This window comes from Thermobia domestica, chromosome 10, assembly GCF_964235325.1.
Source record: "Thermobia domestica chromosome 10, izTheDome1.hap1.1, whole genome shotgun sequence".
NCBI lineage: Eukaryota > Metazoa > Arthropoda > Insecta > Zygentoma > Lepismatidae > Thermobia > Thermobia domestica.
Genome location: NC_137463.1, coordinates 64,644,626 through 64,664,174, shown reverse-complemented (window position 1 = coordinate 64,664,174; position 19,549 = coordinate 64,644,626). Strand labels below are relative to the sequence as shown.

General features: G+C 32.8%; 1 protein-coding gene across 1 annotated transcript in view; it reads left to right on the top strand.

The window, feature by feature from the left end:
* Positions 1–19,549, top strand: part of LOC145662484 (uncharacterized) — a 534,791-nt gene that overhangs the window by 170,479 nt on the left and 344,763 nt on the right. The window contains exons 20-23 of the mRNA XM_081728093.1: positions 5,468–5,515; positions 11,140–11,166; positions 15,339–15,374; positions 18,631–18,672. Coding sequence (XP_081584219.1) covers positions 5,468–5,515; positions 11,140–11,166; positions 15,339–15,374; positions 18,631–18,672 — 153 coding nt within the window. The remainder of the gene's footprint in view (positions 1–5,467; positions 5,516–11,139; positions 11,167–15,338; positions 15,375–18,630; positions 18,673–19,549) is intronic.

Below are 19,549 nucleotides of genomic sequence, written 5' to 3'. Positions count from 1 at the left end.
AAGAAGAGTTGTGTTTGTTTCAACGCTGAGCTTCCTTGTTTGCCCATGTGCAGTACTTAATGTGATAATTAGCCAGATATTCCTACTTAACTAGAAAATGAGGTTAAATTATATGTCAATTAATTACCTACTCAAAAGAACAAGCTTCTGAAATTATACTGAATACACATTTAAGTTTACTACAAGGTTATTATTTTGTGTGAACGTTACGGATACGCAAGTATTACCAATGTGTGATTTATAAGCCACTGATCGAAACATATAAACATAATATACACGAAAATCTTCTTTGTATTTTCTTCATTTCAACGCACAGTTTTAGTAGATATGCAAATCTGTACTGACCGAATTCTCCCAGGGAAACCGTTCTATCGGCACAAAGGAACACAGTTCGTATAACTTAAAATTTCATATTTATTGAACAAATAAAACGAAGGAGATGCATCATGTACCAAAATGTGTCTTTTTTCATTCTTTACATAACATCATGTTTTATAGTATACGATATCTCTGCTCATTCTGCAGTTACTCGCGAAAAGCTGAAAATCCATTACGGTAGTCCGAACATAAAATAAAACTTATTTAATTTTTAATATGTGGTTGAGAAGATCTAGTACCACAACTGTCCGAAGTTCCTTGCTTGTATGATTTTTATTTATAAACCACTAATTTTCATCTAAATTCCTTCGATATGATTTCATTAATATTATTGACATATTCGTTCATAAATCGTAATATATATATAGTAAAATCGCTATACGTATAGTGCATAATCTTCCATATTGCTGTCTTGACGTGTGACTTTTACCACTACATACTATGGTATTTTAAGATATCTACTCCTGTGCTCCAAACGCAAAAAAAAAAAAAAATGGATTAGGTGATTTTTGCAAGCTAACAAATTTTTCCTAAACGAGATTTTAATATTGTTTCCTTTGCTTAATAAAGTAATGTAAAATAGTTTGATTTTACAGATAATCCAATACAGATAGCTATCCAATTTGATGAAACGTTTGATGGGGTCTAATATGACGAGTGTTAATTCTGGAATTTAAATGTGACTAAAACGCCAACCTTTGTAATTATTTGGAACACGAAGTTCAAACAGGAGCACAAACAATCATATACTATATATAAAGTAATATTCCTTTAGCATCTTAATTATTTCAGTAATTATTTTATTGTTAGAACACAACCCTATTCTTCAACCCTAGAACACAATTCTGAATTTACGAAAAAAAACGTTAGTCAATAAATTTTCCTAATAGGTACTTGCATTTGAAAAATCATTAAAATTCAAATAAGATTGTTTTAATCTTGAACAGCAGAGTACATTTCCAAGAACATTTAAAAGACATTTATGAAAAAGTAAAAAAAAATCCATATCATGATATGACTTATTTCCGAAAATGAAAATAATAAATATTTAAGCACATTACGAGAAATAAGATAAATATAAAGAACAACATGCGCATGAGATTATTTATTCAAACATCATCAGAATAATTTACGCATATTCCTTTAAAAATATTATTTAAACATATTTGGACACTTCAGGTTCAAAGGGTGAAAACACGTACTAATTTGTATTTAGTAGTAAGAAATATTAAAACCTAAACACATTTAGTTTTATGCGAAATGTTCCCTAATAAGTACAACCCTGAAAGAATGGGAATATTTATAATAGCTGTATCTATAAATGTGACCAAGAAAGTTATGTCTTTTTTTTTTGTCTATTTTCAATTGCACTCGCATCGTGAGATGAATTCGAATAGAGATAAGGCGAATATCAGTTACCGGTGTTGGTGTATTCAACATAGTATCTAATTCAGTTACACTGTGAATTTGCGTAAGGACAGAGTAAACATGGTACCTTCATAGAGGGTAATAATGGATCATATGCTCTGCGAGTTCAAACTGGAGTCAAACATCGCTGCAACGGAGCAGAAAATACGGCAGGCCTTTGTTGAGAGTGTAACAAAACGGACATTGCAGCTGTGGTTTAACAAGCTTAAGGATGTTGACAAAACAATCCAAGACGCTACATTTGTTGGATAACCAACATATGTACAAAATAAAGATCTACAGACAATAGTTGAGACTAGCAATGGCAAGACATGTGCGGTACTATAATCCAGTGTCAGAGAAGAAATCATTCGGCGGTGTCACCATCATACTGGAAAAGCACTACAAGTTGAGTCGATGTGTCCCACACGATTTGACTCCGTCCCTGAAAGCATCTCAAACAGACGCCTATGTTCCTTTCCTGTTTCGTCTAAGGAAGGAGTCATTTCTAGAGAGAATTTTTCCACCTTATGAGAATGGGTCCTGTACGAAGCACTATTGCTCCATCATTTGTTAGCATCACATATACCGGTTCCAAAACACAACACACCAGCACTGAATCAAAAGAAGATCCTTTCTGTGCATTTGGTCTACTGTTCGCAATATCGTGCTTCGAGAACTGCTACCAGTTGGTCAGAGTATCAATGCAAGTGAGTGTGTTCAAGAAACGCTCAAAATTCTGGAAAGAGAACTTCTGAATCGCAAAAGGATCCTCGTTTTACATGACAACGCCAAACCGCAAGTGGTTAGGATGAAGCGGGACACCATCCTAGTCCTTGGATTGGAAAAACTATTGCATCCCCTATACTTCCCGGGTATTACCCCGTCGAATTATCATCTGTACCATTCTTTGAACAATCACTTCAGAGAAAGCCAGTTGAAATTCCTAGTAGATGTGCAGATTACACTTGATATCTCTTCTTTTTACGGCTCACCAAGTTCTACTGCGATGGATACCAGAACATTAACAGAAGGCAGAACTCTCTTGATTACTTTTACAGGTAACCCAATTAATTGATATATAAAGGATACGTGAACTAATGGCTGAGAAAATAAATACTTCTTCATTTACGCTTGATAACAGTATCGCGGAGCAGTTGTTGTATTATTAATGGAGTGCAACTGCCATACGAAATGCAATTCATAATTATAACATTTAACCCATAAGCAAATAAGTCAATTTGCGTAACATTGTCAGGCATGTCGTATCTCAAGTGTTTGTTTTCATCTATTTTCGACATAATATTCACCAAATTACATACAAACTACTTTTGTGATCACAGTCAACCATAATAAAGTACCCTAACGAAAAATTACTCACGGCTTCACCCATATATTTTTTGTACTTTTTTATTTTATTCGGAAGTATCGTGCCACAATTATATTTCAGTATTACTGTGATTGAAGGTAGTGTAATAGTAGAAATTACTTTAATTAAATCTCACTATCTAGTGAGTCGGAACTTGATAAAAGAGAAGGTTGAAAACTACATTTAATTTATCGTAACTTGTGATATATTAAATTTCTAAAATGAAATTAAATGCAGTCTTTCAGTTTTGCGTCCCATGGTTATGCCGGCTAGGAAAAAGAAAAATGAATGGAATTGTGGGATGAATGAAGTGAAAGGAGATCTCAGAGAAAACATACGCACACGGTGTTCGTAGACCTAAAGATAACTTTAAGGGAACTGACATCGATTTAGCTACCTCAAGCAACAGAGATGAACGTTCTACCACTGAGCCAAAGCGGCTGACATTTAGTGAAAGCATTGATTCTTCTTGTTATACAACGAGTGTCGTTAATGTAGGTGAGTCTGCCAATCACTTGCCTGCGGGACGCTTTCTCTATGTCACCAGGAAGCGCACGTCATATTTTTTTCAGAATGAAAGTGAATCTACGGGAAAGCAGTACTTTGCTAATCATCAATAATAGTTATACCGTTCCAGTGAAACGCCCTTCAGCAGAATTTTATGAGGCTTTTCGGGAAATGGTGAAGTAATCCCTATCCACAAGCACTCTCTCTATTGCCCATACATTCCAATACACTATTGTCTAATACAAACAACAAATTTGTCAAATTTCTAAGTGCTGGATATTTTAATCCGTTTCAGCTGAAGATAATTTATATATTACATTCATGCAGTAACTTTCTTGTGGCTTGATACTGAGCATATCTATACTATATCCATTATCAAATTAGGCAGTTAAAACATAGGGGCAACGGTCCGAAAGTGCCATGAGACACGTATATTTTAACATTAATTGTGTTGCTTACGTCAGAAATAATACGCCCGCGTAAGTTCGGAAAACAATATTGATGCAACTATTTTACTGAACTCCCCTCCTTCCTTTTATCATATTTTCTTTCTCAGTAGTACCTATTGTGCTAATTAATCTTTTTATTGTTCATTATTTTTATTACTACTAACAAAACAATACTTCTTGTATTTTGCAACTCAAAAGTGAAACGAAAATGTCTACTTACTACAATATTCTAATGATAAAGATCAACAAAGAAAAACGCGTATGCGGGAATATGTAAGAAAGGTATGTGTGAAACCACAAACTTAAACGAAACTATATTAGATTAAAAAAAAGAGTTGATTACAATTAAGATTACTAAGGTTAAGTCCCTAACGAAAGGAAAAAATCAAATTAAAAAGAACAATTTTGGATCAATAAACGGAGAAAACAAAGTGATATAGTGTAAAAGAAGGAAAAGTAATAATAGTTAAACTGTTTGATAAATTAAATACTGGGCCTAATAATAGCTGAAACAGTTTGACTACATTTTACATTCCTTCTTTCTTTATTTATTTTTAGAGATTATTTCCAAATAAATTTGAATACTTTTTTACTCCTTCCACCTCAAAACCCCTTTTAAAGTTGTAAATATAATAACGGTAAGTTTTGATATGCCAAATCGTTTCATGTACCTAAATTTTGTTCCTATAACAACCACTGTCTTGCATATTATATATATAATATTATATATTACAGCGTGTTCATATCATAAATCCCTTTTATTCATTTTCAAAATATTTCCCATATATAATGTCCAATTTCAGTATAAATCTATATTTTAGTGAATAGTATTTTGTCAGCTAAATTAATGCTTCCAAGAAGAAAATTCAGAAAATTCAGATACGAATATTCCTAAAGGGCCCTATATATAAGTGTATAACAATTCATATTTTATTTCGTACTGACTTGGCCAAAATATATTTCTATATTTAAAATATATTCTTGTTTTCTTCTGGTGCTAAAAGTGAACTAATGCTCCACAAATTACATTCTAATGTTACTTACGCAAGATATTCCTTAATCCACGAGTGCAAGATATTTATTTCCAATAGTATTTATTTACTTGACAGGAAAGGATGTTTTCGGTTAAGTTGTGTGTTCCAATGCTGATTTCAACTTAGTAGGATCTCTGAAAATTAATGGAAGGAAATATTGAATACGATACTCGATTAAATACTATGTAACACTTGTCAATCCTGAATTGTTTGAAACAGAAAACTTTTTAATATAAGTAAGCAATATCAACTAAATGTTGTAGATATTAATTATAAAATTTACATGAACACTGTATGACTTCAACTATTGTTTTCATTACTAGTTACCTGACTTTCCGACAGAAGCGCCATTGCACATACCACAGCCACCCGTAAGTATAAAATAAATTCATTGCTAATACGTAATATATATATATATATGAACAAACCTCCTTTCATGAGAAAGAAGCGTATTTGCAATAGCATTCGATGGTCAAAATTTAGTTATGAAGACTAAACATCCCAGATAATGATCTACGGGAAAGTGTTATGAAAAGAACTGTTCGTTGACATCTTCTGAATAAGTTGGAGATTCCATGAATGACAAATGAGGAGGACAGCATTTTTAGGATACAAATGCCGAATGTATGTATCATTTTACAGAAAAGAACGACAACCTTAAACAGACATTACGTAGAATATCATACGCTTTTTAGGCTATCGTAAAATTAAAATAAAACGTAATTGCAAATTAAAAGTTATGGAACTCTATAGTTTATCCTCAGATATAAAGAGTTTAGTGGTAATTGTATTGGAAAATATGGGTAAGTGTTTAGAAAGGAAGATAGTGAAACGAATATATAGCTGTTATGTTAAGAATTAAATGAAAGAGAAGCGATCTCTTAGTAATACATCCGTAGGTACAATCCACTTTGTATAAAACTAAAAAAGCCCAAAATATAACTAACATCGTGCTCGTGGGTTTTCTCGGGGTTCTCCCGTTTCCTCCCACTTTCTTCATTCCACCATTTCACTCATCTCTCATCATCGCCGTCTCCTTTAGCCTAACCGGCATAAGCGTGGGACGTAAAACTCAAAGATTTCATTTCATCTTTTCATTTCCAAAATATAACTATAAATAAAAATCATCTGTAGGGGGCCGAACATATGAAAAATATTTTGATTCCGGTATCAAAATAACTTGGAGAATGAATGATCCTAGCTAGGGCTAATATTTCCTCTGATCATTACCATGTGCTAGCAGAACTGGATGTCCAAATGAAAAATCTATTGAAAAAGAAATTGAATACTGGAAATTGAATACTGAAAGGAAAAAGAAATTGAATACTGGAAAATTAAGAAATGAAAAAGGGCGATATTTTCCAAGACAAACTTGAAGACGGTATTTAAAGAAGGAAGGCAAGATTCTAAGAGAAGGTAACGGTTTGAGCAAATTTAGTTAGCATGCACCATTCTGCAAAACAAGTTATTGGTTACGGCGAACACAAAATGTCTAGGAATGTTGTATAAAATCCTAGAAAAAATGAACATCAAAACACGTTTACACAGAACTGGTCGCATGTAGAAAAACAGGTAGAGCAAAAAAGTAGTATTAAAATATATATTAGTAAGGAGAAAAATTATAAAGAGTTCCGCAATATAGGGAGAACTGCAAATATTTTTAGATCTATAAAACTGCGAATGAGTATTAAAATGACAGTAGAAAATAAATGTTACTCATGAAATGGAAGAGACTGTTACAAGGTACATTCGCAAAGTTTCCCATCGGGATTGGTGTAAAATCGATTTAAATCCGAAGTTGCCAGCGGCCAAATGTGTACTCTATTAATTTTCGCGGCCTATACGAGTAATTTAAATATTTATGGGCCTACATATATTTGGAATCCATACATTACAATAACGCTCGGAAACAAATTGCTTTTAGTTTCGTTAGATGTAATTTCACATGAATGTGGGTATATGCAAAATAAACTGCATCAAGTACGACTTCTCTGACAAATGTTACTCACCCCGGCCACCATCTTGGATACATCATATTGACTTTAACATTCGGTTTTTCAAACGGGAAGAGGTGCAAGTGATATATCAAATTTATATAACATTTTCGCGGAAATCCACTGGTGTAGTTAAGGTTACCGTAGCTTGTGCTGTTTGGAAGATATTGCATATTAAATTCCTCTAGGCACTTCGCGAGTAGATATTGTAGAGTAGCATCAGTTATGGTAAGGATATTGACAAACCAAAAAAAAAAATTGTAAGCCGTGGTGTGTTAAACGGGGCTACCGGGCTTAAGCCGCCCAAAAATTTTATTTACTACCTTAAAGTAAATCTAGCAGACTTTTGAGATTTCCAGAAATAAAATTACCGAAGTCCCGAAACAAAATCGTAAATACGCCACTGACCGTAGATTTAAACAAACTCTTTACAACATTGGTGTTATAATCTTATTACATTTCTCTGAGCGATTGTTATTACTTTTATGTTATACCGTAACAAGGAAGTATTCTATTAGGTCAAAATGCCTGATGCAAATGAAGATACTACAAGATTTTGGTGAAGACCTATGATTTCCGTATTTATGTCTCTGTGTGTGTATCTATTTATTTACGTTCAGGGTATATTTCGTCAACAAGAAATCGTTTAGAATATAACATATACAAACGGGAAACTGCACAATTTTATATTTTTTGCAACATTCCCTGAAATGCCTGAAATTAACATGCAATACATTGCATACGGTACAGGCTATGTTAAAATTAACTACACCATGAATTTCCGAGAAAATTGTATATGAATTTTATGTATCACATGCACCTATTCCCATTTGAAAAGCCGAAAGTTTAATCCAATATCGCGGACACACGATGGCGGCCGGGAGGGGTAACACATGTGTGACAAGCAGTACTTGATGCAATTAATTTTCAATATTCCCACATTCAGGTCCAATTATATCCAAAGAAACTAAAAAAAAATTGGCTGATCTTTGTAGTAGTGATTGACTAAATTCCGGACATATGAAGGCTTATAAAAATGAAAATTACACTATGGGCTCTTAAACTTAGTACAATACGCATGGGGCCGCAGAGAACTTTGCATTTGAATAAATTTTACAAGACTCCCGAGGGGACACCTTGTACCTTCTTAGGGTGATAAGAAAATATATGAACGTATGATCGAGAGTAGCAATAAGCTATGTGGCGCAGATGTTGAAGTTAAGTTTGAACTACATAGGATGAGAGAAGTTATAATATTGTTCTAGGTTACTTTGAAGAAGCAATACATGAGATTAGAAGCACACAACAAATGTAATATACCAATCCAATATATTAAGAATATGAGGAACAAGGGCAAGAAAAACTTGTAACTCTAGAAAGAAATACGTGATGCAGAAAAGTGACAGAAATTTTTCCTGAAACGATCATCGTTATCTTATATAAGAATCCGACACAAGACAACAGGAACAATGAACTCTTATTAGTTGAATGTCGCAAGAAGAAATAACTGAACCCAATAAATTAAGAACTGGAACCTAGCGAAACATGGGATAAAAAATTGAATTGAAGAAGAAACGCTGGAGTTTAGGAAAGGTGAAGTCACAAGAGCTCGAACTAGATTATTAAGGTTAATCGGTGGGAAGTGTACAGAAAAGAAGTTAAGCGTATGTTGTATTTATTGATTCTGAAAAAAAACTTTCGATCGGGTTAATTGGGAATTTTTTTACGATTTTTAACAAGGTTGGACTGGTATGGAAGACTGAAAAGGAGCATATATAAGATAACCAGTAAGTGTTAAATCAAGGAAAAATTACATTGGGGATTGAAATACAATGTGATTTTGACAGAGACGTTGTCTTTAACAGACGTATTTTCTGTTCACAGAGCCATATATACAAGTATTAAGATTGTAATTGACGATGGTTCTGATATGTGAAAGGACTCTTTTCTAAAACAAACTATATATCCGTTACTTCTTCCTCCCACATTGTGATCAAGCAGAATTCATAATAAATGAAATCACCTTAGTGTAATTCAAAGAAGTTGTAGATTTAACTTACATTTCAACTAGAATATACATTATTGGACGTTATCTTCACATTGGTAAATTACGTTTTCAACTATCTTGTGATAAGTAAAAACTTAGTAAATCATTCTCAGTTACCTTAACATCCATATAAATAATAAACAGCAACATCCATACAGCATACTCCACCTTATGACGCTTTGTGGAGGTTCCATGTTCACTCTGATCTTATGTAAGTCAAGGTGTTAACTGAACTGCCACAACCAGGTAGTATGTTGGATACACTCACATCAAGTAATAACCGTCCCCTTCTCTCCATTCGCTATATAGTCAGGGTGTGAGGTCCAATTTAACACAGAAATAAAAACAACTATATACTTTATTTGTTATCTTTGTGGGAATTTAGCAATATTTTTATTGCTGGTAGAGTATACGAAATGAACATTCCTTCAAATTCTCCTATATAATGTTGACCGTTAGTATAATGAAAATGACCTAAGTATGCAAATGATGCCTTTTTTATATCTAATCTGAAATTTATTTGTGTACTGCCTCACATAATGCTGGATTGAAATTAAAAGTTCAAATTCTGTCTCTATCTATCTCACGTAATAATCTGATCCCATTGTGAGACACTAAATTTTATGTAAATAAACTCATTATACTTTTTGCTACTACATACTGTCTCAAAATCATTGAACATTCTTGTGGCATCACAGCTATATTTTCTGTAAAACAATCAATCTTAGCTCTTGGGATTGTTATCTCTGCCAGACTTATTGTCTGCCAGACTCTGAGCTTTAAACAACTTCTAATTGACAAAGTTATAGTCTTAAACTTTGATTTTTAAACCCAAAGGGAAATAAGAAATAAATAACATAAAAGAAACTAAATCATTCTCTCGAATATTTTTCCCCTTTCCTCTTTTTTACGAACTCTTTGATTGAAAGACATGTAGGTGGTCATTTCATGTCAAAAGATCAATAAATAAGAACAATATATCGAAAAAGATGCATTTTGTTTCACTGATTTTAATTTCCGCATTTATTAAACAGTATTAAAAGTACGCTGCAAGATCATTATAAAATTATTGTCCCACAAAAAGATCTTTCTAGATATGCGACAAGCATTTTGAACATGAGTGTACTTTAATAGAGAGAAAGGTGGATAATTTATAGATTTTCGGTATTTCTTTATCTGTAGTATATTGTTCTGAAAATACAAAATATTCCTCACGGCCCATGTGCAATTTATAATCAAAGACCTAATGAATAATTTAATATTATATTAAACTTTGATGAATATGTGAGATTATCAGACACACACATGTTCCCATTATTAAGCATACCCTAGGTACAACGAGGGATTTCTTACATTACTGCGAAAAAGCCGAACGTTAATTGAATCGGGACGTTAATAAAATATTTGAAAATAGTATTTCCTTTGACCTGTTTTTTGTTTAATGTTTCACTTTCATCATATGGGTTTAACAGGAACTATCTGTGGCTAATTATGTTGAAAACTTACCTTATACGTAAAGAAAGGGCATGAAAGTTACTATATAAACTTTTACAATATTATTATATTGCAAGTAAACTGATTCCCAGGAACAGTGTAGTGACTTCATTTGTCATGTTCTATCTTAGGCATAAATGTAAATCTACTATCCCGCTTTATTTTTTAAGTATTTTGTTAACTGAATAGATCAACATTTTAATCTTTCGTTTATCGAAGTTGAAAATTCTTCTTGTAATGATGAGAAATAACTTTTATTATAACAATCAATTTAATTTGAAAGATGAAACTAAAACGTACGAAGATGCATATGATACTAAAGAAAATGTTAACATATAGTTTAGTAGTAAGAAACAACTAAAGGCGGGAAATTTGATATATATATATTAATTTTATAGTAAAATCTTAAGTACGTACATTATAATAAAATATATTATATCATCAGTTTATTTTTTTGCAGGGACGAAGAGGATTTTTGGACGGACTTGTAAGTTAAAGCTAAAGTACTTCTCACATCAATCTACTTTATCCGTTGTAAGGCGCATATATCGTTCATTGTCTCAGTCCATGTGATATTTCACAAAAAAATGTCTCATATGAAAGAAAATACTATGAGAAACCACTGTCAAGTAATCGACCTATCCTTGGATATGAAGCAATATGGCTGTAAATATTGGAATGTAGAGTTGAAGGATTTCCAAAATGTGTTATTTTGTGAAATATTACATACCACTAATTTACGATAAAGTGAATTTACCGTAACCATGCTCATATATACGTATATAACTCGAACTTGAAATATGTTGTGCACGAAATGAATACCCTTTTGTGTACGATGTCTCGCTAGCTTAGGTATAGACATGGCTGGATAATTTTAAGTACTACAACAAGTATGAATATTCTAACATGCAACATGTAATGAATGTTTTATTTAGAACAGCTGTAAGCCAGACAATATGGTTCATATCCAATGATGAGAATGAGCGTTGTTGGTGGTAAGGGGAAGAAATAACAATACACACCATATTTCATGAAATGAAATAAAATGTTTGAGTTTTACGTCCCACGATTATTTCAGCTAGCTAAAGGATAATGTGATAATTAAAATGAATGAAATGGTGTAATGAAGAAAGGGGGAGGAAACGGGAAAACCCGAGGGAAACCCACTCTCTCGGCGTTTGTCCAACACAAAATTTAGTTGGCGCGAAATGGATCATACCAGCAACTCCAAGGACTAGAGATAAAAGTTCTACCACTGAGTCACTGTGGCCCACATCATATTTCATAAACCTAATGTAGCAGCTAAGTACGGAATTATCAAAGGCAAAATAGCATTACACAATTTAATAAGAAAAATTAAGAACATTAGTAGTAAGAATGCCAAATTAAACAATCTGCCAGAGTATGCAATACCAAAAGTTGTCGAAAAACTAAAAAGACAGATTATCAAAAAAATTCTGTCAAAGCCATATGAAACTGTCCAAACTCCTTAATAAAAGTATCAAGATCACAGGTCTACCAATTCTCTGAACAACAAACAATTTGAAGTATAAATATATATAGAAGACACTAAAAATATCAAGCCATCAAACTGGAGAAATTTTCAAACCGTCAAAACGAAAAAAAACAATACATTTCCCCCACTACTACAAAATATCGAAACCACTTACTTGGTAGATCAACATTAAACCAGAAGAATAATCAAATCTCAGGAGAACCTGAACACTTACAAAATATTAAAAGCTCAAAACGAAATACGGGAAAGAGAAAATAATCACGAATTATGAAAAGAAAATGATATTTTCTATTTTCTTAGAATTTGCTCACATAATGCACATAAAATCTCTTCTCAGTAGGTAAATCAATCAAAATATCTAAAGTAAGATTGGAAATGGCCAGAACACGAATGGCGAGAGCTCTTAACACCCAGTCGCTCAAATGTTTGCAGTTCAGGAATTCACCTACTATTGCGTTCAAGAGAAGGCAAAAATGTTCAATCTGGGAGTAAATATTGCTAATTTTGCTATTATAATTTTCTTGTATACGTGTGTAAAACAACTAATCGTAAGCGTAAAACGAAAATAAAATTGAAAGCTGAACTTGAATTAAAACATTAGAATAAACAACAGATTAAAATACTACAACTCAAATTTGAATTCTGTTCTTCTCTATGTTACTATTATACCGTACAGTCAGACAATGAATACGTATTAAAAACTTAAACCGAAAATACTTAACGTATCACATAATTAAAAAAAATACATTCCATACTCCTATATAATCACACGAGCATTTATATTAGCGAATTTTTCTATTTAGTTCTAGAGAAAATACATATCTTTTGTCCATACTTCAAATACATGTATTTTGCCATATAGTTACATCGGGAGTGATTATCGTGAGCATAAAATTCAAGGGGGAAGTGTCTTGTGTTGAAACAAGAAGAAAAGTCCTATTCAGCTTTCCTCATATCAGATTAGATTTGTGGAGCTACAAATTGTTTAAATGATATTTTGTGCCGTTTATTTTGAATATCAACAAGTGTGCTGTTGGCTGTGAATTAAATTTACTGTGTGGCCGTAGGCATTAGAAAAGTACGCTTTACAAAATTACATAATGTGAAATGAAGGGATTAAACAAGGAAGGGAGATATTTCAGCCATGTTTTTTCAGATGAAGGTCGGTCGAAATGTGATTGTATTAAAGAAGCTAAGAACGTGCAATACTCATTGGTTTCAGCCAATCAGGTAATTAAATTGTACTCCGCGATGTTAGGCATTATATACTGTGATGCGCTTTTTGTGTAATTTTTATTAACTACAATTCCAAGAAAATGTAATGAATACTAGTTTTTCATTAAATTAATGGCCTTAATACACAACCGTTTGCACTAGATAGACATATACAATGTGCAATGCCCTCGAGGAAATATAATGTAACGCTAGTGGCGCATAAACTGGGGCGCAAAAAGCAAATTCTCAACCCTCGTGTAGAACATAATTTAGCAAGGTTCTCTATCTGACCAAATGGAAATCTACAGTAAGTGTTCAGCCACACAAACAAATACATTTGTGGCTATACGAAACATTGGTTATCCATTTACAACTGCATACTTGTGCCACTAATTCAGTTATTTTCTGGTTTCAACCGTCATATTGACAAAAAGCTTCTATAAGAATCTAGGCCAACGGAACCAAATAAGTTGTAGAAATTACTGGTTTTAATTGTGGTAATCGAAGCAATAGTAGTAGTATTAGTAATATTAGTTGTAATAATAGTAGTGTTGTTATTCTTGTTATTCTTTAATTACCAAAGCTTACTAGTAATTTTGAAGTTATTTTCATGTGTGCAGATTCCGGAGATGGGCGTCACACAACCCTATATACTACGTATTGGTTAATTCCTTACTTAGAATCATTCTAAAACGAGCGAATTCCTGAAAGTATTAAAATATTTAGAACGATGAATCTGTGTATTTTGTGAAACAAATTATATATCAATGTTATAGTACGGTGGTATTAGGCTAGTAGAGTTTAGGCCTGACATTATGAAACTTTAGTTGTGAAACTCTATGTCAAGTTACTTACTTTCCTAGTCTTTCTTTAGTTCCACTGAGTGCATACTAGGATACTACCATGTAATTTAATCCTGCCAATTCCTTTAAATGCTATTTTTCTTTCCTTCTTTAGTTGGCCTGTCTGAGCTTTTGATGCTTAAAGGATAAAGCACGTTACTTGTACTTCTGTTGCTTATATGAAGAAAATATGAAGACGGAAAAAGCTATATGAGTGTAGTTGGAGATTCATTCGTTTTGTGCCTATAACCGCTTGTCATTTTTCTGTTTCGCTCACCGACGACAACATGTGTCCAATGACGAGTAATGGAGATGGATACAAGTATAGTAATATTTGCTAGTGAATGAAGTGAAGAGTAATATTTCTACTTGATGTTATTCTTGTCTAGAACAGAAGCTACGTACGATGCCATTCAAAGAGTTTCTTTTTGACTAGATAAAACATCAGTCAAAATGTGGCCTTTAATAATAAAATAGCAGATATTTTCAGAATATAAAAAATTGCATCACTAAGAGTGTCAATGGGTTCTAATCTTTAAAAAAATTTCTTCCCTAATCAAATTAAACGTACCTAATTTAAAATCATCAATCCACCTAAAACTTCCCTTAGTCCTCCACGTTCAAATGGTCTCTCTAGAGACGCCGAGAAACAATTAGCCAATTATTATACTTGGAATAACTTGCAACGACAAAGGCAGGCTGCTCTGCACTCCACTAGTCTATGACAAACTAATGAAGAAATGGCAGCTCATTAAAAGCAGAAACGCTGCATGAAATAGGGTGCATGCATACATTATAACTTAATTTTACTTCCTGAGTCATATTAAACTTGAAAACTTCCGCACCCTTTATTTGAAAACAAAATGAATTTAAAGTAATACAAATCTGTTTGAAGGTAATACTTGTAAAAAAATTCACATTATCGATTTATTCTTCTTAGTATAATACTTTATGTAAATTTCAATATATTATGAAAAAGTAGATAATGTTAGTACACTTTTAAATAAGTACAATACTCCAAAAACATATTAGTAATACGTTTATAACATATTTCATTAATAATTGTTGTACGATATTTTATTTCAGGCCAGTACAGCTCAGAAACTGATTCAAGGTGTACTCGTGAGTGTCAATATATTCTTCTAATTGGGTTTTGCATAATTTTATGGTTAAATCTCTGAAAAAATATATAATAGCCTATGGTTTGAAATTCAGTCATTTTGTTTAGAAAACATTAAACTGTACAAGAATGTACGTTTTGGAATGTCATGCAGTACATCACGTGAGAACTTGGTGGGCCCTAAACCGAAGAAGGTATCAAGTTCTCTCTGAAAATCTGCTAGGGATTTGAACTGGTGTCCTTTAAGGTGACTGTAAAAGGAATGTATCTGGTAATATTCGGAAGGGGCAATGTCCAGGAAGCATGGTGGATTCTATAGTATTTCCAATCCAATGTGCATAATATTGGCATGCGTCATCCTAGGCACGTATGGTTTAGCGTTGTCCTGTAACAGAAGAACAACTTTGCGAATCAGGAGTGCTGCCTTTAGACTTTCGAGTTTCTGAACGCGGCTTAACTTCTGACAGTATACAGTTGCGTTGGTGATCTGACCAGCTGGTAGCAGTTCAAGATAAATTATGCTACGAGCAGTCCACCGAACAGTCCACCGAATTATACTGCGAGCAGGCCACCGAATTATGCTCCAAACAGTCCACATAACACACAGAAAGATCTTCCAGTGAAGCTACCGTTTCGGCTGATTTGGGACCGCCTCATGAAATACAAACCAATGATGGAGATGTGGAGCTTTGTAGAGGAATCACTTATCATCACATGTTAAAACTCTGTCCAGAAATCACTCTTTTCTCGGACGAGTCAGCAAAAAAGACAGGTGTCTCCTCCCGTTGCCTACTGACCAGGAGTCAAATCATGTTGGACTCATCGACCCAAATTGTAGTGCTTTTCAAGCTGATATATGTGCCGCGAATAGCGTTTATACTCACACTGAATTGTAGTCAAAATTCCTCCATGTCTCCTTACTGTTCACCTCAATTGCAGCTTCAAGATCTTCATTTTGTACGTTTATTGGTCTTCCTGCATGCAGTGCGCCTCCCAGTGTCTCGTCACCGTCCATTATCCCAGTATCTCGGCACTGTGCTCGTAGTCACGACACTCTCTAAAAGCCTTTCATATCTTTAGAAGTGTTGTAGCGGTGTTTGACTCTTGCCCGCTTTCGTACAACATACCCACCCTTATGACGCATAGAGGAGGTTCCATGTTCACTCTGTCCTTACGTAAGTCAGGGTGTAACTGGTGTCATAACCAGGTCGTATGTTGGATATACTCAAACCAACAACTGACCGCCTAATGGCTTTTCACATTATACTCAGGGTGTGATGTCTAATTTAACACAGATCTCCGAAAAACGACAGACTTTCTTGGTAACCCTTGTAGAAATTTTGCAAGATTTTCGTTTTCAGTAGAGCAATCCATATATAATTTTGACCGTTACAATAACGAAAATGACCAAAGGATGCCAGTGGTGCCTTGTTTATACCTAATCTGAAATGTATACCTATACTGAACCATATTATATTGCATTGAAATTATAAGCTCAAATTCTGTCTCGATATTTCTAATGCAATAATCTGATACGATAAGAAGACGCCGTGTTTTATGTAAATAAAGTTAATTAACATTTGAGCTAATAACATAGTATTTCAAAATCATTTAACTTTCTTGTGGTATCACAAGTACATTTACTGTCGAACACACTAACCTAGCTCTTGGGACTTTTATCTCTTTCAGATTTGTTGTATGCGCTGTTTGCAATTTCTTATCATCATATGCACTATTGTCTTTATAGTCTTGTACTTTTAATTTTTAAAATCAAACTCAAATAAGAAATAAAAGACAGAAGACAAACCAAATCATTCTTTCGAATACTTTGTCCCTTTCCTAGTTGATACGAACACTTTGACTGAAAGAAATGTCGGTGGTACATTTCATGTCAAAAGGTCAATAAAATAGAACAATATATCGAAAAAAGAACTTTGTTATCCACTTAGCAACATTTTGTTTCACTTATTCTATTTCCGTAGTTATAACTCTTTTCCTATGAAATTTACACAAATATATCCTTCCTGATTCTACACACACCAACACTATTAAAAGTACACTGCAAAATCATTATAAGATTAAATTCAGACAACAAGACAGTTATAGATATGTGACAAGCGTTTTGGACATGAGTGTACTTGAAATAGAGAGAAAAGCGAATAATTTAAAGACTTTCGCTATTTCTTTATCTGGAGTATATTGCTCCGCAAAATAGTAAATATTTTTATGGACCTATTTATTTAAATGAAAGACCTAATGAACTAAATATTATATTGAACTTGGCTTAAATACAAAGATATTTAGACACACATATTTTCCCATTATTAAGCATATAACAAGGAAGAATGAGGGATTTGTTACATTACTACAACAATCGGATGACTCCAAACGTTAATATGGATTTGAACAAACCATTTTGCTTAATGCTATTAAATGCTATAATTATTTTACACGAATTTCATATACTATATTTTGGTTTCAATTGAAACCTTCCAACGTTATTTTTCTTATAAACAGAGTAAACAACTTTCAAGTTATATTTCGTACATAACTAATTTTTAATAGTGAAAATTTACGTTGATAACCTCTGATGGTTCTTATTATTTTATAGAGAAATGTGCTCATTTTATTAATCATTATGTACATTTATTAACACGATATCAAGAAATTAAACTTTTTTGAAAATGAGAAAAAACTTGGTTTAGAACTATATATGAATTTCAAATTCTTTTGCACTGTGTAAATGCCAAATATGCATAAGAAGGCAGATAAGAGATCCAAAACCAAATACACAATTTTGCTCCGAAATTCGACAGAGAAAATGCAACACATTACATTACCATTTTGTAAGTTTCAGACGTATATGTAAAGGAAAGCTTTTAACACAATTTTACTTATACGGATAGACATTTAGTGGAGACAAAGTGTTCCAATAACAACACGCTCAAGACGTAACTGATAATTATGAACATGGAGCAATTAATAAGCATCAGCAAAACAACATAAATATCTGGAATTCCTATTTAATAGAATCAGATATTATAAAGATTCAAGAAAACCTGTCACTGGATATAAATAAAATTCTTCTTGAATTATTTATTTTATTTTGGAGGGGAATTGTAAAACAAGGTATAAAAGAACATCCTCCTCATGTGGAACTAATTATATGATTTTATGAAACATATAAAATTAATACCTTGTAGATAAGTACAAACTTACTATGATAGCACAATAAATTGTTTTCCTTCTACCCACTAGGAACCTGGAGTTCCAACAGGGGCGCGTCAATATGACTCTCCAGTAAGTATGACAAAGTAAAAGAACAAAAATAATTTATTTTCTAACGTGGTATTACCATAAACTACATGCACAAAGACCAGCACTATACTCCATGCGAAGTTACATCAGTGTCTGAACTAATAAACGTAGACGCTGGTATGTATAACAACTTTTTGCTGCTCTCAAATGAAATTATGCTTTCATATTGTTTTGTTTAAAACAGTTTTATTTTCCAAAGAAAATTAATATTAATCTGATGTACTGTTTAACTGTATTCTTGTGCACAAGTTAGTAAATAAGTAAGTGTGACAAATTATCTCAATAGTTTTATTTAAGATTTTTATGGGAATATATTACTGAAATACGGTTTCACTCTTTTCTAGTACAATCTACAAACATTATTTTGGTAATTTGCAAATGTCAGTAATCATTGAAGCTGAAAATACAATTACTACACGGAGAAAAGTACAGCGTAATATTACCCATAAAAAATCAGATATATTCTGAATGTATAAAGAACTGTACGGAGTTTCCCCTGCCTGATACTTTTCTCATTATGCTATATCATTTTAGAATATAGTTCATATTAATCCGTGCCATATACTTGACCATCACCCTACAATTGGCTCTAAGTTTACTGCTACTTAAGATTAGAATGTGTAATTGAAAGAGGCATTCAAAAATCTTTATTAGTTTTTGGAAACTTTCAAGTGTGCACTTTACAATAAATAAATATGCTACGGTATATAATTATGGGGAATGTATTATCGGGTTCAATGATTGATCCATATAAAAACGCTGTCTCTATTTTAATATTATCTAGTTTAGATTTTCTTGTCAGTATTTGTTAAATTTATCAAACCTTAAGATTATTATCTTATTTTTCTTTATAATACTA